This window comes from Gavia stellata, unplaced genomic scaffold (genome assembly GCF_030936135.1).
Source record: "Gavia stellata isolate bGavSte3 unplaced genomic scaffold, bGavSte3.hap2 HAP2_SCAFFOLD_106, whole genome shotgun sequence".
In the NCBI taxonomy this organism is placed as follows: domain Eukaryota; kingdom Metazoa; phylum Chordata; class Aves; order Gaviiformes; family Gaviidae; genus Gavia; species Gavia stellata.
Genome location: NW_026776592.1, coordinates 71,378 through 92,431, shown reverse-complemented (window position 1 = coordinate 92,431; position 21,054 = coordinate 71,378). Strand labels below are relative to the sequence as shown.

At 65.4% G+C, this 21,054-nt stretch overlaps 1 protein-coding gene across 1 annotated transcript; it reads left to right on the top strand.

Annotated features, from left to right (window-relative positions):
* Positions 1–769: 769 nt before the first annotated feature.
* On the top strand, positions 770–20,258 carry LOC132321153 (E3 ubiquitin-protein ligase BRE1B-like). The gene is given in 20 exon segments (XM_059834730.1): positions 770–914; positions 1,206–1,373; positions 2,577–2,725; positions 4,323–4,581; positions 5,576–5,675; positions 5,678–5,694; positions 6,997–7,129; positions 7,132–7,175; positions 8,597–8,609; positions 8,612–8,731; positions 9,482–9,603; positions 10,084–10,212; positions 10,372–10,568; positions 10,746–10,863; positions 12,317–12,466; positions 14,227–14,439; positions 15,408–15,533; positions 16,076–16,216; positions 18,223–18,324; positions 19,865–20,258. Coding segments are annotated over 20 exon segments (2,610 nt in total). The 5' UTR covers positions 770–782; the 3' UTR covers positions 20,042–20,258.
* Positions 20,259–21,054: the final 796 nt, after the last annotated feature.

The following is a 21,054-nucleotide window of genomic DNA, read 5'->3' as shown; positions in this document are numbered from 1 at the left end:
CTTTAGATTTGGGGGGTCCCCCCAGGGCTGGGGGGGGTCCCTATGGCTCTAAGGGGGACCTTGGGGGGGGTCTTAGGGGTCCCCATGGGGCTAAAGGGGACTCTGTGGGGTGGGGGGGGGGGGTCTCCGTGGGGTGGGGGGGTCCCCCCAACCGGTCACGATCGCCCCTCGGGTTTAGGCGGAGGCATCGCCCCTTTAAGAGCGCCCGGCCCCGCCTCCCCCTCCCTCCCGCCGCTTCTGATTGGCCGCTGCGGGAGAAATGTAGCGAAGACCCGCCTTCCCCCCCACCCCCCCGTGGTTACCATGGCGACGGTCGGTGGAGAGGAGCGCGCTTGCGCCTGCGCGGGAACGTCCCCTGCGCGGGGCGGGGGCTGCGCATGCGCGCGGCGGGGGTGGCGCCTGCGCAGTGGCGTGGGGCGGAGGCGGCGGTGGGTGCTGAGGGGCGGGAGGGGGGTCCGGGCCCTTATAGCCCCTTATAGCCCTTTATAGCGCCTTATAGCGCCTTATAACCCCCTATAGCCCTCTCCCCCCCCCAATAGACCCCCCCCCCCGTCCCCCCCACCCCTTACCCACCCCCTGAGCCCTATTAACGGCTCATCCCGCCGCCTTCCCCCCCCCTTAGGCCCCCCGTTTCCCCCCCATAGGCCTTCGGTGCCTCCTATACCCCCCTGCTGCCCCTCACCCCCCTCTTCCCCCCCCCTGTTACCCCAATAACCCCCTCTCCCCCCTCATAACCCCCCCCCAAACACCCCATAACCCCCCTCTCCCCCCAGGCAGAACCCATGTCGGGGGCGGGAGCGAAACGGGGGGCCGGTGATGGGGGGGGCGGCCCCCCCGAGAAGAAACCCCCCCGTGAGGAACAGCCCCCCACTACCCTCATCGAACCTCTGCGTCTCGGCGGCATCTCCTCCACGGTGGGTACAGCCCCACACCCCCCACACCCCCAATCCCAGACCCCTGGGTGCCCCCCCCGCACCACTGGGTGCCCCCCCAAACCACTGGGTGCCCCCCCAAACCACTGGGTGCCCCCCACCACCATCAAACCCTCGAGATGTGGGTCTAAGGTGGGATGTGGGGCAGGTTCCTGGACACCCGGGTACAGCCCCCGCCAACCGCAGACCCCTGGGTGCCCCCCCCCCGAATTTTTGGGTGCCCCCCCACAAATTTTTGGGTGCCCCCCCCCGAATTTTTGGGTGCTCCCGTAGGAGGAGATGGACCTGAAGGTGCTGCAGTTCAAGAACAAGAAGCTGGCCGAGCGGCTGGAGCAGCGGCAGGCCTGCGAGGACGAGCTCCGCGAGCGCATCGAGAAGCTGGAGAAGCGGCAGGCCACCGACGACGCCACTCTCCTGCTGGTTAACCGCTTCTGGGGGCAGGTGGGGACCCCCAAATCCCCACCGCGGCACCCCCAAATCCCCACCGCGGCACCCCGAAACCCGCCAAGGGTAACCCCAACCCCGGGGCGGACCCTCCAACCGACGCGGGGCTGTAGCCGAGCGCCGTGATGCTTAAAAGGGATGAAAGCGGCTCAAAACCGGCCTCGGGGACCCCAAAAACGGCCTCAGGGACCCCAAAAATGGCCTCGGGGACCCCAAAAAGCTGTCAGGGGACCCCAAAATGGCTCCCAGCACCCCAAAACTCCCTTGGGGTTTTTTCGGGGGATCCCAGTTTGGGAGACGCCAATGGGGTGTTTGAAAAAGGGTTGAAAGCGCTTCAGAAATCAGCCCCAGGATTGCAAAAGTGGGTCTGGGGACCCCGAAAGTGGGTCTGGGGACCCCAGAAATGGTACTGGGGACCCCGAAAGTGGGTCTGGGGACCCCAAAAATGGTACTGGGGACCCTGAAAATGGGTCTGGGGACCCCAGAAATGGTACTGGGGACCCCGAAAGTGGTCTGGGGACCCCGAAAATGGTACTGGGGTCCCCGAAAGTGGGTCTGGGGTCCCCGAAAATGGTACTGGGGACCCCGGAAGTGGGTCTGGGGACCCTAAAAATGGTACTGGGGACCCCAGAAGTGGGTCTGGGGACCCCGAAAGTGGTACTGGGGACCCCAAAAATGGTACTGGGGACCCTAAAAATGGTACTGGGGACCCCAAAAGTGGGTCTGGGGTCCCAAAAATGGTACTGGGCACCCCGGAAGTGGGTCTGGGGACCCTCAGAATGTTGTGAAGGGACCCCAAAATTGGCCCGAGTGCCCCAAAAGTTGCCTGAGGGATTCTAGGGGGGTCTTGGGGGGGGGGGGGGGGTGGTTCCAGCTCGGTGAGTGTGGATGGAGTGCTTGAAAACACCGGAAGGGACCCAAAAATGGCATTGGGGACCCCAAAAATCACTCCGGGCACCCCGAAAATCACTTGGGCTCTTTTGGGTTGTCTTGGTTCGATAGATGTGGATGAAGTGTTCCAAAACGGTTTTGGGGACCCCACGAATGGGTCTGGGCCCCCAAAATAAGCCCCGGGGGCCCCAAAAATGGTCGGGGAGGGGCAGAAGGTGTGAGGGGGACCCCAAAATTGGCCCTAGAGCCCTGAAAGTCATCTGGGGTCCTTTTGGGGGTGCCCTGACCCCCCCCTGTTCCCCCCCCCAGCTGGACACGGAGGTGCAGGCGCTGCTGCGGCGCTACGAGGGGGAGGGGGGGGCACCCCCTGCCCCCCCCGGGGATCCCCCGAACCCCGACCTGAGGGGCCCGAACCCCCCCCAGCCCCTCCCGGTGAGACGAGGGTGCCGACAGGAGGGGTGAGTGGGGCTGGGGTGTCAATTGGGGGGTCTGGGGGGGGATTTGGGGGGCTGTTGGGGGAGGGGGGGGCAATTTAGGGGGTCTTGGGGGGCTGGGGTCCTATTTGAGGCCCTGGGGGGGCATTTAAGGTGCCTGGGGAGCAATTTAGGGGTGTTGGTAGTTTGGGGGGGGCTGTGGGGGTTAATGAGGGACAATTTGGGGGGCTATGGGGGTTCTTGAGGATCAACTGGAGACCGTGGGGGGATAACTGAAGGTCCTGGGGGAAATTTCGGGGTGGTGGGGGCAGTCTGGGGGGGCTCTTGGGGGGCAATGAGGGCCCTTAGAGCAGTTTTGGGGTGGTGGGGGCAGTTTGGGGGGGCAATGAGGGCCCTTAGAGCAATTTCGGGGTGGTGGGGGGCAGTTTGGGGGGGCTCTGGGGGGGCAATGAGGGCCCTTAGAGCAGTTTTGGGGTGGTGGGGCAGTTTGGGGGGGCTCTTGGGGGGCAATGAGGGCCCTTAGAGCAGTTTTGGGGTGGTGGGGGCAGTCTGGGGGGGCTCTTGGGGGGCAACGAGGGTCCCTAGAGCAGTTTTGGGGTGGTGGGGGCATTTTGGGGGGGCTCTTGGGGGGCAATGAGGATCCCTAGAGCAGTTTTGGGGTGGTGGGGGCAGTCTGGGGGGGCTCTTGGGGGGCAACGAGGGTCCCTAGAGCAGTTTTGGGGTGGTGGGGGCATTTTGGGGGGGCTCTTGGGGGGCAATGAGGATCCCTAGAGCAGTTTTGGGGTGGTGGGGGCAGTTTGGGGGGGCTCTTGGGGGGCGATGAGGGCCCTTAGAGCAGTTTTGGGGTGGTGGGGGCAGTTTGGGGGGGCTCTTGGGTGGCAATAAGGACCCTTAGAGCAGTTTTGGGGCGGTGGGGGCAGTTTGGGGGGGCTCTTGGGGGCAATGAGGGCCTTTGGAGCAGTTTTGGGGTGGTGGGGGCAGTTTGGGGGGGCTCTTGGGGGGCAATGAGGGTCCCTAGAGCAGTTTTGGGGTGGTGGGGGCAGTTTGGGGGGGCTCTTGGGTGGCAATGAGGGCCCTTAGAGCAGTTTTGGGGCGGTGGGGGCAGTTTGGGGGGGCTCTTGGGGGCAATGAGGGCCCCTAGAGCAATTTTGGGGTGGTGGGGGCAGTTTGGGGGGGCAATGAGGGCCCTTAGAGCAATTTTGGGGTGGTGGGGGCAGTTTGGGGGGGCTCTGGGGGGGCAATGAGGGCCCTTAGAGCAGTTTTGGGGTGGTGGGGGCAGTTTGGGGGGGCTCTTGGGGGGCAATGAGGGTCCCTAGAGCAGTTTTGGGGTGGAGGGGGCAGTTTGGGGGGCTCTTGGGGGTTGGGGGGCCACTTTTGGGAGAGCAGGCGAGTCCTGCGGAGTGGTTTCGGGTGCTGGGGGGGCAATTTAAGGGTGCTGGGGGGGAAATTAGGGGTGGGGGGGGTGCAGTGGGGTGTTGGGGGGCAATTAGGTTTGTTGGGGGGCGGGGGGGGGCTCTTTAGGAATCATGGGGGGGGGAATTGAGGGTGGTGGGGGGCACCCATGGGTGCTGGGGGGCTGGCTCCCATTGCGCCTCACCCTCTATCCCCCCCCACCCAACAGAGCCGTGGGGGGGTCCCGGCGCTCCCCCACCCCCCCCTCCACCCGCCGCCCCCCCGCCCCCCCCGGAGGAGTTGGGGGGCGTTTGGGGGGTCCGGCGGCGGCTTTCGTGGCGGCGCTGAGCCGCAGCGGCCCCGAGGAGGGGGAACTGCGCCTGCGCCCGCGTCTGGCCTTCGCCCCCGCCGCCGTCGCCCGCCTGGTGGAGGGGTTGGCGGGGGCCACCGCCGCGCCCAGGAGATGGGTGCCCGTCTGGCCGCCCGCCGTGAGTCCCTGCGCCGGGCGGGGGGGGAGGGCCTGGGGTCCCCCCGGGGGTCTGGGGCAACGAGGGTCCCTAGAGCAGTTTTGGGGTGGTGGGGGCATTTTGGGGGGGCTCTTGGGGGGCAATGAGGGCCCCTAGAGCAATTTTGGGGTGGTGGGGGCAGTTTGGGGGGGCAATGAGGGCCCTTAGAGCAATTTTGGGGTGGTGGGGGCAGTTTGGGGGGGCTCTGGGGGACCCTCAGGGTGCTGGGGGGGGGGGTTGGGTGTTCTTAGGGGCCTTTGGGGGTCACTGGGGGGTTGGGGTCCTTTGGGGGGAGTGTTGGGGTGACCCTGGGAGGGTCTGGGGGGATTTGGGGGACTCAAGGGGGTGTTTGGGGGGGCTTGGGGGACCCTGGGAGGGGTCTGGAGGGGGATTTGGGGGGTCCCTGGGGGGGCTTGGGGGACATTTTGGGGGGTCTGGGGAGGTTGGGGGGGCCCTGAGAGGGTCTGGGGGGGATTTGGGGGGGCTCAAGGGGGTCCCTGGGGGGAGTTTGGGGGTCCCTGGGGGGCTTGGGGGACATTTTGGGGGGTCTGGGAGAGGCTGGGGGGACCCTGGGGGGGTCCTGGGGGAGATTTGGGGGGCTCAAGGGGGTCCCTGGGGGGCTTGGGGGACATTTTGGGGGGTCTGGGAGAGGTTGGGGAGACCCTGGGGGGGTCCTGGGGGAGATTTGGGGGCTCAAGGGGGTCCCTGGGGGGCTTGGGGGACATTTTGGGGGGTCTGGGGGAGATTTGGGGGGCTGGCAGAGTTTTGGGGGGGTCGCAGTGGGTTTTTTTTGGGGTGACCCCCAGATTTTGGGGGGACCCCCCCCTAGTTCAAGATGCTGAACGCCAGAGCTGGGGGGGGCTTGGGATGTGTCCCAGAGGTTTGGGGGTGTCCAAGAGGTTTGGGGGGGGGTCTGGGGGGTGTCGTTGGGTTTTGGGGTGACCCCAAGATTTTGGGGGACCCCCCCCCCCCCAAGTTTGAGATGCTGAACGCGGAGCTGGAGGGGAACCAGGAACTGGCCAACAGCCGGATGGCGGAGCTGGAGAAGCTGCAGCAGGAGCTCCAGCAAGCCGTGCGCAGCACGAGCGCCTCAAGGTGACGCGGGGACGGCGTCGGGGACGTTGGGGACATGGCGGGGTGGGGGGGGGACACACACGCGTTGGGGGCATCAGGGATGTGGGGGAGATGGGGGACGTCGGGGACGTGGGGGACATCAGTGACGAGGGGGACGTTGGGGACACCAGGACATGGGGACATCAGGGACGTGGGGCACATTAGGGGTGTTGGGGATGAGGGGGACATTGGGGACATCAGGGACATGGGGACATCAGGGGCGTCGGGGACATGGAGGACATTAGGGGCGTTGGGGATGAGGGGAACATTGGGGACATCAGGGACATGGGGACATCAGGGGCGTTGGGGACGTGGGGGACATCAGGGACATGGAGGACATCAGGGGTGTGGGGGACACTGGGGACATCTGGGACATGGGGGACATCGGGAATCAGGGACGTTGGGGACGTCGGGGGCGTGGGGGATATTGGGGACATCAGGGACGTGGGGGACATCAGGGGCGTTGGGGACGTGGGGGACATCAGGGGCGTTGGGGACGTGGGGACATCAGGGACATGGGGGACATCAGGGACGTCAGGGGCATGGGGGACATCAGTGACAAGGGGGACATTAGGGGCGTCGGGACGTGGGGGACATTAGGGGCATCGGGGACGTGGGGGACATTGGGGACATCAGGGACATGGGACATCAGGGGTGTGGGGGACACTGGGGACATCTGGACATGGGGGACATCGGGCATCAGGGATGGGGACATCGGGGGCGTTGGGGACATGGGGGACATCAGGGACGTGGGGGACACTGGGGACATCAGGAACATGGGGGACATCAGGGACGTGGGGACACTGGGGACATCTGGGACATGGGGGACATCAGGGGCGTCAGGGACGTTGGGGACATCGGGGGCGTTGGGGACACTGGGGACATCAGGACGTGGGGGACACTGGGGACATCAGGGATGTGGGGGACATCAGGGACGTCGGGGGCGTGGGGGACACTGGGGACATCTGGGACACTGGGGACATCAGGCGTCAGGGACACTGGGGACATCAGGGACGTGGGGGACATTGGGGACAGCAGGGACGTGGCGGGGGACACGGGAGTCCCTGAGGAACCCGGGGAGGAGGGGACACTGTGGTGACACTGGGGACATTTAGCGACAAGAAGGTGCCACCGCCGATGCAGCCCTGTCGCAGAGGCACGAACAGGGACGTTTGGGGACCCGGGAGGACAGCGGGGACGTCTGGGAGGACGAGGCGGGGAAAGGGGGGGGACACCGGGGCCATGGGGGACACCGGAGGACACGGCTGGGGACGGTCCCCGCAGGTGGCCCTGCGCTCGCTGCCGGAGGAGGCGGTGAAGGAGACGCTGGAGTACAAAGTGCTGCAGTCACAGTTCTCCCTCCTCTACCACGAGAGCCTCCAGGTGAAGACGCAGCTGGACGAGGCTCGCGCCCTCCTCCTGCCACCAAGAACAGCCACCTGCGCCACATCGAGCACATGGAGGTGAGGGACGCGTCCCGAGGGGTCCCCAAGTGTCCCCGAGGGGTCCCCGAGGGTCCTGGGGGCTCCCCGGGGTGTCCCCTTGGTCCTGGGGTGACGGGACGTCACGGTGTCCACCGTTGGCCGTCCAAGATGGCCGCCTCCATAATATTGAGAAGGTGGAGGTGGGTCTTGGTGTCCCCAAGTGTCCCTGAGGTGTCCCAAGTGTCCCCAAATGTCCTGGGGGCTCCCTGGGGTGTCCCTTGGTCCTGGGGTCACAGGACGTCACAGCGTCCAACCGTTGGCCATCCAAGATGGCCGCCTCCATAATATTGAGAAGGTGGAGGTGGGTCTTGGTGTCCCCAAGTGTCCCTGAGGTGTCCCCAAGTGTCCCCAAATGTCCTGGGGGCTCCCCGGGGTGTCCCCTTGGTCCTGGGGGTCATGGGACGTCACGGTGTCCAACCGTTGGCCGTCCAAGATGGCCGCCTCCATAATATTGAGAACGTGGAGGTGGGTCATGGTGGCCCTGAGGTGTCCCAAGTGTCCCCGAGGTGTCCCGAGTGTCCCCGAGGTGTCCCCGAGGTGTCCCCAAATGTCCTGGGGGCTCCCCGGGGTGTCCCCTTGGTCCTGGGGGTCATGGGACGTCACGGCGTCCAACTGTTGGCCGTCCAAGATGGCCGCCTCCACCATGTTGAGAAGGTGGAGGTGGGTCTTGGTGGCCTTGAAGTGTCCCCGAGGTGTCCCCGAGTGTCCCCGAGTGTCCCCAAATGTCCTGGGGGCTCCCCGGGATGTCCCTTGGTCCTGGGGTCACGGGACGTCACAGCGTCCAACCGTTGGCCATCCAAGATGGCCGCCTCCATAATATTGAGAACATGGAGGTGGGTCATGGTGGCCCTGAGGTGTCCCCAAGTGTCCTGAGGTGTCCCCGAGGTGTCCCCAAATATCCTGAGGGCTCCCCGGGGTGTCCCCTTGGTCCTGGGGGTCACGGGACGTCACGGTGTCCAACCGTTGACCGTCCAAGATGGCCGCCTCCATAATATTGAGAAGGTGGAGGTGGGTCTTGGTGTCCCCAAGTGTCCCTGAGTGTCCCCAAGTGTCCCCAAATGTCCTGGGGGCTCCCCGGGGTGTCCCCTTGGTCCTGGGGGTCACAGGACATCACAGCGTCCAACCGTTGGCCATCCAAGATGGCCGCCTCCATAATATTGAGAACGTGGAGGTGGGTCATGGTGTCCCTGAGGTGTCCCGAGTGTCCCTGAGGTGTCCCCAAGTGTCCCCAAATGTCCTGGGGGCTCCCTGGGGTCTCCCTTGGTCCTGGGGGCTCAGGGGTTGACCTGGTGTCCAGCTCGTGGCCGCCCAAGATGGCGGCTGCAGTGGCGCTGACCTACGGTGTGTCTGTCCCTGTCTGTCCCCCGTGTCCCCTGTCTGTCCCCGCCGTGCCGGGGCAGAGTGACGAGCTGGGGTGCAGAAGCGGCTGCGGACGGAGGTGATCCAGCTGGAGGACACGCTGGCGCAGGTGCGGAAGGAGTACGAGATGCTGCGCATCGAGTTCGAGCAGAACCTGGCGGCCAACGAACAGGCGGGTGAGAACCGCCGCGGCTCCCACAGCACCCACCATGGCACCCACAGCACCCACCACAGCTCCCACAGCACCCACCATGGCACCCGCGGCCTCCCTGGAGGAGCTGCCGGGGAGAGAGGGGAGGGGGGGCCCTGGAGGAGGGGGCGCTCTGGGATGGTCCTCCATGGCAGGGGGGGCGCTCTGGGATGGTCCTCCATGGCAGGGGGGAGCGCTCTGGGATGGTCCTCCATGGTGGCGGGGGGTGCTCTGGGATGGTCCTCCGTGGCGGAGGGGGGCGCTCTGGGATGGTCCTCCGTGGCGGAGGGGGGCGCTCTGGGATGGTCCTCCATGGCGGGGGGGGGGGGGGGGGCGCTCTGGGATGGTCCTCCAACATCTCTATGGTGGGTGCTCTGGGATGGTCCTCCATGGCAGGGGGGGGCGCTCTGGGATGGTCCTCCATGGCGGGGGGGGCGCTCTGGGATGGTCCTCCATGGTGGGGGGGCGCTCTGGGATGGTCCTCCATGGGGGGGGGGGGGGCGCTCTGGGATGGTCCTCCCAAAGCTCTATTGGGGGGGGGGGGGGGCGCTCTCTAGGACAGTCCTCCCCCCCCTCCATGGTGCCCCCCCCCAACTCTCCGGTGCCAACACCGCAGACCGCTCTGCTCCCTCTTCCCCCGGTCTCTATGACCCTGCGTGACGCTGGGGGGGGGGGGGGTGTGGCTGCACAAGGGTGCCCCCCCCGACCCCCAGGTGTCCCCCCCCCATATCCGCAGGGCCCATCAACCGGGAGATGCGGCACCTGATCAGCAGCCTGCAGAACCACAACCACCAGCTGAAGGGCGACGTCCAGCGCTACAAGCGGAAGCTGCGGGAGGTGCAGGCCGAGATCAACAAGGTGGGCGGGGCCCGCGGGGGGGCGGGGCTTCTGGGGGTGGGGCCCTTTGAAGGGGTGGGGCGGCGCCCCACCGCATGGCTCAGTGAGGATTGGGTGGCGTAGCCCCTTTAAGAGGGGGGGGGGTGTGTCCCGTTGGGGTGTGTGGCGCCTTTAAGGGGGCGGGGTTATGGTGAGGGAGGCGGGGCCAGCCCGCCTTGGGTGGGGCGGGTGTGCAGAGTGGCGATTGGCTGTTGCCCCTTTAAGAGGGCGGGGTGAGGCCTAGAGGCAGGATTGGGCGCTTGTTGCCACCGAGGGGGCGGGGCCACGCAGGTGGGGCGGGTCTTAAAAGGGCTGGGGCAGCGATGGCTGGGTGGGCCCCACCGAGGGGGCGGGGCTTGGGCTCGCCCCTTTTAAGGGGGTGGAGCCCCATGAGGGCGGGGCGCAGAGGCACGCCCCTCTTAAAACGGGGGGGGGCTGCTAACCCCGCCCTCCCTCCACTAGCTCCGCCTCCAAGCCAGCGGCGCCCCGCCCCCTCAAGGCAGCGCTCCGCCCCCTCCGCCCCCACCCACCGCCGCTGCCCCGCCCCCAGAGGAGACCACGCCTACCGGGGGAGCCCCGGGCCCCGCCCCCGTCAAGGAGGAAGAGGGCGTGGCCCCGCCAGGCCCCGCCCCCCCGGAGCCCAAGCGGGAGGCGGCCCTCACCCCCGCCCCACCGGAGGCGCCCCCTCCGCGGCGACCGCCGGAGGAAGAGGAGCTGCCACCTCCCGCCGCCCCCCCGGTTCCCGCCGCCGCGCCCCCCCCGGCGCAGCCCCCTCCGCTCCGGGTAAAGGAACCCCCCCCGGTTCCCCCCCGTCCCCCCGGAGCTTCCCGGGGGGTTCCGGATCGGGAACGGGAACGGCTGCGGGAGCGGGAGCGCCCCAAAGGTCCCCCGGAGGAAGGCAAGAAGAAGGATTCGGAGGTCCTCAAGCAGCTGCGGGGGGAGCTCAAGTGAGGGGGGGTCCGGTTGTGGGGGGCGGTGAGGGGGGTTTGGGGGGGTCTGGGGGGTTATTGGGGGTGGGGGGGGGCTGTTAAAGGGGGGCTGGGGGGTTGTGCGGGCGGCGGGAGGGAAATGAGATGTAAATGAGATGTAAACGAGCTGGAAATGAGGTGGAAAGATGGCGGTAGGAAGGCGCAGGAGAGCCAGAAGGAGATGAAGCTGCTGCTGGACATGTACAAGTCGGCCCCCAAGGAGCAGCGGGACAAGGTGCAGCTGATGGCGGCCGAGAGGAAGAGCAAGGCGGAGGTCAGGGCCGCTGAGGCGCGCGTCCCCTCACGCCGTTCCCTCACGCCGTTCCCTCGTCTCGTTCCCTCACGCCGTTCCCTTATCTTGTTACCGCATGTCGTTACCTCATGCCATGACCTCACACCGTTCCCTTCTCTCGTTACCTCACGCCATGATCTCACACCATTCCCTTCCCTCGTTACCGCATCTCGTTACCTCACGCTGTTCCCTCACCTCGTTACCTCACCTCGTTACCTCACGCCATGACCTCACGCTGTTCTCTCACCTCGTTACCGTATCTCGTTACCTCACACTGTTCCCTTACCTTGTTCCCTCACCTCGTTACCTCACGCCACGACCTCACGCCATTCCCTTCCCTCGTTACCGCATCTCGTTACCTCGCGCCATGACCTCACGCTGTTCCTTTACCTCATTACCGCATCTCATTACCTCACGCTGTTCCCTCATCTCGTTACCGCATCTCGTTATCTCATGCCATGACCTCACACCATTCCCTTCCCTCATTACCGCATCTCGTTATCTCACACTGTTCCTTACCTCGTTACCTCACCTCGTTACCTCACGCCATGATCTTGCGCTGTTCCCTCACGCCGTTCCCTCACCCCATTGCCTCCTGCCGTTACCTCATCACGTTACCTCAGCTCGTTACGTCGCGTCGTTATCTCACGCCATGATCTCACGCCGTTTCCTCACAGCGTTGCCTCACCTCGTTACCTTATGCCATTATGTCACACCGTTGCCTCGTCTCGTTCCCTCACGTCATTCCCTCACCTCGTTCCCTCACGTCATTCCCTCACCTCGTTCCCTCACGTCATTCCCTCATATCGTTCCCTCATCTCATTCCCTCATATCGTTCCCTCATCTCATTCCCTCATATCGTTCCCTCATCTCATTCTCTCGCACCGTTCCCTCGCGCCGTTCCCTCATGTCATTCCCTCGCGCCGTTCCCTCACACCATTCCCTCATTGTCTCGTCTCGTTCCCTCGTGTGCCGTTCCCTCGTGTGCCGTTCCCTCGTGTGCCGTTCCCTCACGTCGTTCCCTCACGTCGTTCCCTCACCTCGTTCCCTCACGTCATTCCCTCACCTCGTTCCCTCACGTCATTCCCTCACCTCGTTCCCTCACCTCGTTCCCTCACGTCATTCCCTCACCTCGTTCCCTCACGTCATTTCCTCACCTCGTTCCCTCACGCCGTTCCCTCATCTCATTCCCTCATGTCGTTCCCTCACCTCGTTCCCTCACGCCGTTCCCTTCATCTCATTCCCTCACGTCGTTCCCTCACGTCGTTCCCTTCATCTCATTCCCTCGCCTCGTTCCCTCGCCTCGTTCCCTCACGCCGTTCCCTCCTTCCACCGGCTATGGGGGTTGGGGGGGACGGGGGGGCCGTGGCGGCAGCGTGACGTCACGTACCAGGCGCGGTGAGGTCACGGTCCGCCCCCTCCCCGCCGGCGGCAGGCGGAGGAGCTGCGGGGACGGGCGCGGGAGCTGGAGGAGCGGGAGCGGCGGGAGAGCAAGAAGCTGGCGGACGAGGAGGCCCTGCGGCGCCTGCGCCACGCCGAGGAGCAGATCGAGCACCTCCAGCGCAAGCTGGCCGCCACCAAGCAGGTGGGCGGGGCCTCCGGGGGGCGGGGCCTCCGGGGGGTGGGGCCTGGGGGGCGGGGCTTTGCACGGGGGCGGGGCTTCACCTGGGGAAAGGAGGCTGCAGGGGAAGGAGGGAGGGGAGGGAGGAGGGGGCGTGGTCTTGAGGGAGGGGGCGTGGTCTTGAGGGAGGGGGCGGGGCCGGGTGGGAGGGGTGGGGCCTGGGGGGCGGGGCTTCACCTGGGGAAAGGAGGCTGCAGGGGAAGGAGGGAGGAGGGGGCGTGGCTTTAAGGCCGGGGGCGGGGCCTTAAGGTAGGGGGCGTGCCCTTAGGGATGGGAGGGGCGGGGCCTCGGAGGGCTTAGCCCGAGGAAAGGAGGGAGATGAGGGTGGGGGTGTGGCCTTAGGGGAGGGGGTGTGGGAGGGGAGGGGCCTCGGGGGGGCGGGGCTTCGCCTGGGGAAATGAGACTGCAGGGGAAGGAGGGAGGAGGGGGCGTGGTCTTAGGGGAGGGGGCGTGGTCTTAGGGGAGGGGGTGTGGGAGGGGCGGGGCCTCGGGGGCGGGGCTTTGCCTGGGGAAATGAGACTGCAGGGGAAGGAGGGAGGAGGGGGCGTGGTCTTAGGGGAGGGGGCGTGGTCTTAGGGGAGGGGGTGTGGGAGGGGCGGGGCCTCGGGGGGGCGGGGTCACCCGGGGAAAGGGGGCTGCAGGGGAAGGAGGGAGTTGAGGGAGGAGGGGGCGTGGCCTTAGGGGAGGGGGTGTGGCCGGGGTGGAAGGGGCGGGGCCTCGGGGGGCTTAGCCCGAAGAAAGGAGGGAGATGAGGGAGGGGGTGTGGCCTTAAGGGAAGGCGTGGCCTTAGGGGAGGGGGTGTGGCCGGGGTGGGGGGCGGGACTCGGGGGAGCGGGGCTTCACCCGGGGAAAGGAGGGAGGTGAGGGTGGGGGCGTGGCTTTAAGGGAGGGGGCGTGGCCTTGGGCCTATGTGGTGGCCGGTTAGCAGGGAGGGGGTGTGGCCTAGGGATTGGGGGTGTGGCTGGGGTGGGAGGGGCGGGGCCTCGGGGTGGCAGGGCCTTGGTGGGCGTGGAGGGGGCAGGGCCTAAGGGATGGGCAGGGCCTTTGGGGTGGGGGGGGTCATATGAAAGGGGCGGGGCTTCGGGGGGTGTGGCTTGTGGGGGTGATGTTATGGGAAGGGGTGTGGTCTGATGGGGCAGTAGGCGTGGCCTGTGGCATTGGGGGCGTGGCCTGTGGCATCGGGGGGCGTGGTTTCCCCCCAGGGCAAGCCTATGGGGGCGTGGCTTGGTCCTGGAGGGCGTGGCCTGGTTCCGAGGGGCGTGGCCTCTAAGGGAGGAGTCAGTGGGAGACGTGGGGGTTAGGGGATGGGGGGTGGGCGGGGCTCACGGCGGCGGGGGGGTGGGCAGTGTGATGTCATAGGCGTGTCTGATGAGGTCATAGATAGAGGCTGTGACGTCATCAGCGTGTTTTTATCGGTCGGTAAAAGACGGGGAGAGGAAACGTCGGCGACAGGGGCGGGGGAGCAGCCTTTAGGGTTGCTGGGCGGTCCTTCTGACATCACAGGCGGGCCGCGTGACATCATCAGCGCCTCCTACGCCGCGGCTCGCGATGCCGCAAGGGCTCTCCGCCTCCGCGCCGGCGGGCGGGATGCGCCCGTGGCGGGGCGAGGCTCACGAGGTCACCGGCGCGCCGCCGCCGCCCGGCTTCAGGGCGGGGCAGGGAGGGGGTCTTGGGGCGTGGCCCTGACGGCGGCCATGTTGCGGCCCCACCCCGGGGCGGGGCAGGAGGAGGAGGCGCTGCTGTCGGAGATGGACGTGACGGGTCAGGCCTTCGAGGACATGCAGGAGCAGAACCTGCGGCTGCTGCAGCAGCTGCGGGAGAAGGACGACGCCAACTTCAAGCTGATGTCGGAGAGGATTAAGGCCAACCAGATCCACAAGCTGCTGCGGGAGGAGAAGGACGAGTTGGCCGAGCAGGTCCTCGCCCTCAAGGCTCAGGTGGGAGCCGGGGCGATTTGGGGGGACCCCCATTTTTGGGGGGACCCCGGTGGTTGGGGGGCTGGAGGGACGCAGGTGGGCAGGAGAAGGTTGAGGTGGTGCAGAAGGTTCTCACCATTAAGGTTTAGGTGGGACCCAGATGTCTTGGGGGGCACCCAGGTGTCTGGGGAGGTCCAGGAGGATTTGGGGGGACCCCGATTTTTGGGGGGACCCCGGTGGTTGGGGGGCTGGAGGGATGTAGGTGGGCAGGAGAAGGTTGAGGTAGTGGAGAAGGTTCTCACCATTAAGGTTTAGGTGGGACCCAGATGTCTTGGGGGGCACCCAGGTGTCTGGGGAGGTCCAGGAGGATTTGGGGGGACCCCGATTTTTGGGGGGACCCCAGTGGTTGGGGGGCTGGAGGGACGTAGGTGGGCAGGAGAAGGTTGAGGTGGTGGAGAAGGTTCTCACCATCAAGACCCAGGTGGGACCCACACATCTCGGGGGGCACCCAGGTGTCCGGGGAGGTCCAGGGAGACCCAGATGTCCAGCAGGGATTTGGGGGGACCCCGATTTTTGGGGGGACCCCGGTGGTTGGGGGGCTGGAGGCACCTAGGTGGTCAGGAGAAGGTTGAGGTGGTGGAGAAGGTTCTCACCATCAAGACCCAGGTGGGACCCAGGTGTCTTGGGGGGCACCCAGGTGTCTGGGGAGGTCCAGGGGAACCCAGATGTCCAGGGGGGATTTGGGGGGACCCCGATTTCTGGGGGGACCCCGGTGGTTGTGGGGCTGGAGGGACGCCGGTGGGCAGGAGAAGGTTGAGGTGGTGGAGAAGGTTCTCACCATCAAGACCCAGGTGGGACCCAGATGTCTGGGGGGCGACCCCAGCATCTGGGGGGGGGACGCAGGTGTTTTGGGGGTACCCCAGCATCTTGGGGGGACCCGTGGACGTGGGGGGGGGCACCCAAGCGTCCGTGGTGGGTGTCATCCCCAGGTGGACGCCCAGTTGCTGGTGGTGCAGAAGCTGGAGGAGAAGGAGCGGGGGCTGCAGAGCAGTCTGGCGGCGGTGGAGAAGGAGTTGGCCCTGCGCTCCCAAGCTCTGGAGCTCAACAAGAGGAAGGTGGGAAAGGGGGGCACCCAGGTGTTCGGGGGGGCACCCAGGCATCCGGGTGGGATCCAGGCATCTGGGGGCACCCAGGGGTCCAGGTGATGACACCCTTGGACCTCTCCATGAGGACCCAGGTGTCCAGGAACCTTCTCCTGGTCGCACCTTGGAGCCACATCTCAATGGCTTGATGGTGGCGGGGGGCACCCAGGTGTCTAGGGGGGCACCCAGGGGTCCAGGGGGGCACCCAGGTATCCGGGTGGGACCCAGGTGTCTGGGGGCAGCCAGGGGTCCGGGCGATGACACCCTTGGAGCTCGCCGTGGGGACCCAGGTGTCCAGGAACCTTCTCCTGGTCCCACCTTGGAGCCACATCTCAAGGGCTTGAGGGTGGCGGGGAGCACCCGGGGTTCCGGGAGGGAGGAAACGGGGTGACCCCGGTGTCGGGGTGATGTGGGGGGACCCTGCTAATGGGGGTGTTGGGATTTGGGGAGCGGGAGATGAGTGGGGGGGACACCCCATTCCCCGAGGAAGGGGACCCATGCGTCCGGCCGTGCAGGCGGTGGAAGCGGCGCAGCTGGCGGAGGACCTGCGGGCGCAGGGGGAGCACGTCCAGGCGCGGCTGCGGGAGCTGCAGGCTTGCGCCACTGAGAACCGGGCCGCCAAGGACAAGGAGTCCCTCAGCCTCAAACGGGCCCAGGTAGGGGGGGCCCCTATAGCATCCATAGGGGGACGCAGGGTGGGGGCACTGGGGGGGTCCTTATGGGGCTGTGTGGGGTGCTATGGGGGCTCTGTAGGGTGCTATGTGGGCTGTAGGGTGCCCCCCGGGGCTGTTTGGGGAGTCCACGGGACTCTATAGGGTGCCTACAGCACCCTGTAGAGTCCGGAGAACAGCACCCTATAGAGTCCGGAGAACAGCACCCTATAGAGTCCAGAGAACTCTATAGGGTGTCTACACCGCCCTATAGAGTCCGGAGAACTCTATAGGGTGCCTACACCGCCCTATAGAGTCCGGACAACTCTATAGGGTGCCTACACCGCCCTATAGAGTCCGGAGAACTGTATAGGGTGCCTACACCGCCCTATAGAGTCCGGACAACTCTATAGGGTGCCTACACCGCCCTATAGAGTCCGGAGAACTCTATAGGGTGCCTACACCGCCCTATAGAGTCCGGAGAACTCTATAGGGTGCCTACACCACTGTATAGAGTCCGGAGAACTGCATAGGGTGCCTACACCGCCCTATAGAGTCCGGAGAACTGTATAGGGTGCCTACACCGCCCTATAGAGTCCGGAGAACTCTATAGGGTGCCTACACCGGCCTATAGAGTCCGGAGAACTCTATAGGGTGCCTACACCGCCGTATAGAGTCCGGAGAACTGTATAGGGTGCCTACACCGCCCTATGGAGTCCGGAGAACTCTATAGGGTGCCTACACCGCCCTATAGAGTCCGGAGAACTCTATAGGGTGCCTACACCACCCTGTACAGTCCAGAGAACTGTATAGGGTGCCTACACCGCCCTATGGAGTCCGGAGAACTCTATAGGGTGCCTACACCACCATGTAGAGTCCGGAGAACTCTATAGGGTGTCTATACTGCCCTATAGAGTCCAGAGAACTCTATAGGGTGCCTACACCACCACGTACAGTCCAGAGAACTCTATAGGGTGCCTACACCGCCCTATAGAGTCCGGAGAACTCTATAGGGTGTCTACACCACCCTGTAGAGTCCAGAGAACTCTATAGGGTGCCTACAGCACCCTGTGAGCTCTATAGGGACCTGGGGGGGCGGTCTATGGGTGCGTAAGGAATGAGTAGCGATTCTTTATGGGGTTCTGTGGGGGTTGTGTGGGTTTTGGGGGGCCCCGTGGGGCTGTTTGGGGGCCCGGGAGAACTCCATAGGAGCCTCGAGGCACCCTATGGATTCTATAGAGGGCCTGGGGGGAAATACGGGGGCTATGGGGTGGCTGGGGGGTCCTTATGGGGCTCTGTGGGGGTGCGCTGTGGACTCTGAGGAGCCCTGTGGGGTGGTTCAGGGACTCGGGGGACTCTGTAGGACCCCTATGGGCTCTATAGGGTGCCTGGGGGTGGCTATAGGGTGGCTGGGGCCAGCTATAGGGTGGCTGGGGGTTCCTTATGGGGCTCTACACCGGCTCTGGGGGGCTTTGTGGGAAGGTTCGGGGACTGTGTGGGACTCTATAGGGTCCCTATGGCACCCTATGGGTTCTATAGGGTTTGGGGGGGGAAGATACAGCTGGTGTGGGGTGTTAGGGAACCATATAGGGTGGGGGGGGGGTTCTATAGGAACGTTATAGGGTTCTATAGAAGATGTAGAAGGTTTTGTGATATCTTATAGGAGATCTATGGGGACTTAAAGACGCTTTGGGTGTCTCTATAGGGGGTCTGTGGGGTTGTTAGAGGCTTTGTTGGGCCCTATAGAGGGTCTGTGGGGATCTATAGGGGATCTGCAGAGATCTATAGGGGATTTGTTGCTCCTGTAGAGGCTCTATAGGGGCTCTGTGGTTCCCTACAGGGGGTCTGTGGGGACCTATAGGTGTGTGGGGACCTATAGGTGTGTGGGGACCTATAGGTGTGCAGGGACCTGTAGGGGGTCTATGGGGACCTATAGGGGGTCTATAGGGACCTATAAGGGGTCTACGGGGACCCACGGTGCCGCCGTGGGTCATCGCCCCCCATCCCCGCAGGAGGAGCTGTCGCAGCTGCGGCGGAAGCTGGAGAAGCAGCGGAAGGTGGAGGTCTACGCCGACGCCGACCAGATCCTCCAGGAGGAGATCAAGGAGTATCGGGTGCGGTGGGGGGTTGGGGGGGGCACCCATGGGTGCCGGGGAGGGGGTGGGTGGGGTTGGGGGGGGCACTCCCGCCTTCTCCCAGGGCTCCCGGCGGCTGGGCGAGGTGGCTGGAGGACCTTGGAGGACCCATGGGTGGGCGCTGGAGGACTTTGGGTGGGGTTGGAGGTCTCTGGATGGGTGCTGGAGGTCTCTGGATGGGTGCTGGAGGTCTCTGGGTGGGTTTGGAGAACCTTGGGTGGGTGTTGGAGGACCCTTGGGTGGGGCTGGAGGACCCATGGGTGGGTGCTGAAGGATTTTGGGTGGGGTTGGAGGTCTCTGGGTGGGGTTGGAGGTCTCTGGATGGGTGCTGGAGGACCTTGTGGTGAGGCTGGAGGACTTTGGGTGGGGTTGGAGGACCCATGGGTGGGTGCTGGAGGTCTTTGGATAGGGGCTGGAGGACCCATGGGTGGGTGCTGAAGGATTTTGGGTGGGCTTGGAGGTCTCTGGGTGGGCTTGGAGGACCTTGGGTGGGTGCTGGAGGACCTTGGGTGGGTGCTGGAGGACTTTGGGTGGGGTTGGAGGTCTCTGGGTGGGTTTGGAGGACCTTGGGTGGGTGTTGGAGGACCCTTGGGTGGGGCTAGAGGACCCATGGGTGGGTGCTGAAGGTCTCTGGGTGGGTTTGGAGAACCTTGGGTGGGTGCTGGAGGACCCATGGGTGGGTGCTGGAGGACCTTGGGTGGGGCTGGAGGACTTTGGGTGGGGTTGGAGGTCTCCGGGTGGGTTTGGAGGACCTTGGGTGTGTGTTGGAGGACCCTTGGGTGGGGCTAGAGGACCCATGGGTGGGTGCTGAAGGTCTCTGGGTGGGCTTGGAGAACCTTGGGTGGGGCTGGAGGACCCATGGGTGGGTGCTGAAGGATTTTGGGTGGGGTTGGAGGTCTCTGGGTGGGGGTTGGAGGTCTCTGGGTGGGCTTGGAGGACCTTGGGTGGGTGCTGGAGGACCTTGGGTGGGGCTGGAGGACCCATAGGTGGGTGCTGGAGGACCCATGGGTGGGGCTGGAGGACCTTGGGTGGGGCTGGAGGACCCATAGATGGGTGTGGAGGACCTTGGGTGGGGCTGGAGGACCTTGGGTAGCTTGGAGGACCTTGGGTGGGTGCTGGAGGACCTCGGCTGGGGCCGGAGCACCCATGGGTGCTGCAGGTCACACCCCGGGGCCGTCAGCCATCTTGTCCCGCCCTCCCCACCACCTCCCGTAGGGTTGGAGGACCTGGGGCTGGGCTCGGAGGACCTCAGCACGGGCTTGGAAGAACGTGGGGTTGGGTCCGGAGCACCCATGGGTGCCAGGAGACGGCCGGTAGGGTGTCACCAACGGGGCTGACGGCCATCTTGTCCCGCCCTCCCCACCACCTCCCGTAGGGTTGGAGGACCTGGGGCTGGGCTCGGAGGACCTCAGCACGGGCTTGGAAGAACATGGGGTTGGGTCGGAGCACCCATGGGTGCCAGGAGACGTCCGGTAGGGTGTCACCGCGGGGCTGACGGCCATCTTGTCCCCGCCCCCAGGCCCGCCTGACCTGCCCGTGCTGCAACGCCCGCAAGAAGGACGCCGTCCTCACCAAGTGCTTCCACGTCTTCTGCTTCGAGTGCGTCAAGAGCCGCTACGACACGCGCCAGCGCAAGTGCCCCAAGTGCAACGCCGCCTTCGGCGCCCACGACTTCCACCGCGTCTACATCAGCTGAGCAACCGCGGCACCCGCGGGTGCTCTCCCCAACCGGCTGCGGGAGCTCCCTGTCCGACCACAGGGCCGCGGAGGTGGGTCAACGCCACCTTGGAGGACCGTGTTTTTCCTCGTGTCTGTGTTTGTTGAACCCCATGTTGGTCCTCAGCCACCCATGGGTGCCCTGTGAGACTTATGGGTGCCCCATCGCAACACACAGCACCCATGGGTGCCCCATGGCCAACCACAGGTCTTGGAGGTGGGTCAACGCCACCTTGGAGGACCGTGGTTTTCCTCGTGTCTGTGTTAGTTGAACCCCATGTTGGTCCTCAGCCACCCATGGGTGCCCTGTGAGACTTATGGGTGCCCATCGCAACACACAGCACCCATGGGTGCCCCATGGCCAACCACAGGTCTTGGAGGTGGGTCAAGGCCAACCTTGGAGGACCGTGGTTTTCCCCATGTCTGTGTTTGCTGAACCCCATGTTGGTCCTCGGCCACCCGTGGGTGCCCCGTGAGACTTATGGGTGCCCCATTGTGACCCACAGCCCCCATGGGTGCCCCATGGCCAACCACAGGTCTTGGAGGTGGGTCAAGGCCAACCTTGGAGAACCGTGGTTTTCTCCGTGTCTGTGTTAGTTGAACCCCATGTTGGTCCTCAGCCACCCATGGGTGCCGCGTGAGACCTATGGGTGCCCCATTGCGACCCACAGCACCCATGGGTGCCCCATGGCCAACCACAGGTCTTGGAGGTGGGTCAAGGCCACCTTGGAGGACTGTGGTTTTCCCCATGTCTGTGTTTGTTGAACCCCACGGTGGTCCTCAGCCACCCATGGGTGCCGCGTGAGACCCATGGGTGCCCTATGAGACGTATGGGTGCCCCATCGCGACCCACAGCCCCCATGGGTGCCCCATGGCCAACCATGGGCCTTGGAGTTGGGTCAAGGCCACCTTGGAGGACCGTGGTTTTCCTTATGTCTGTGTTAGTTGAACCCCATGTTGGTCCTCAGCCACCCATGGGTGCTGCGTGAGACC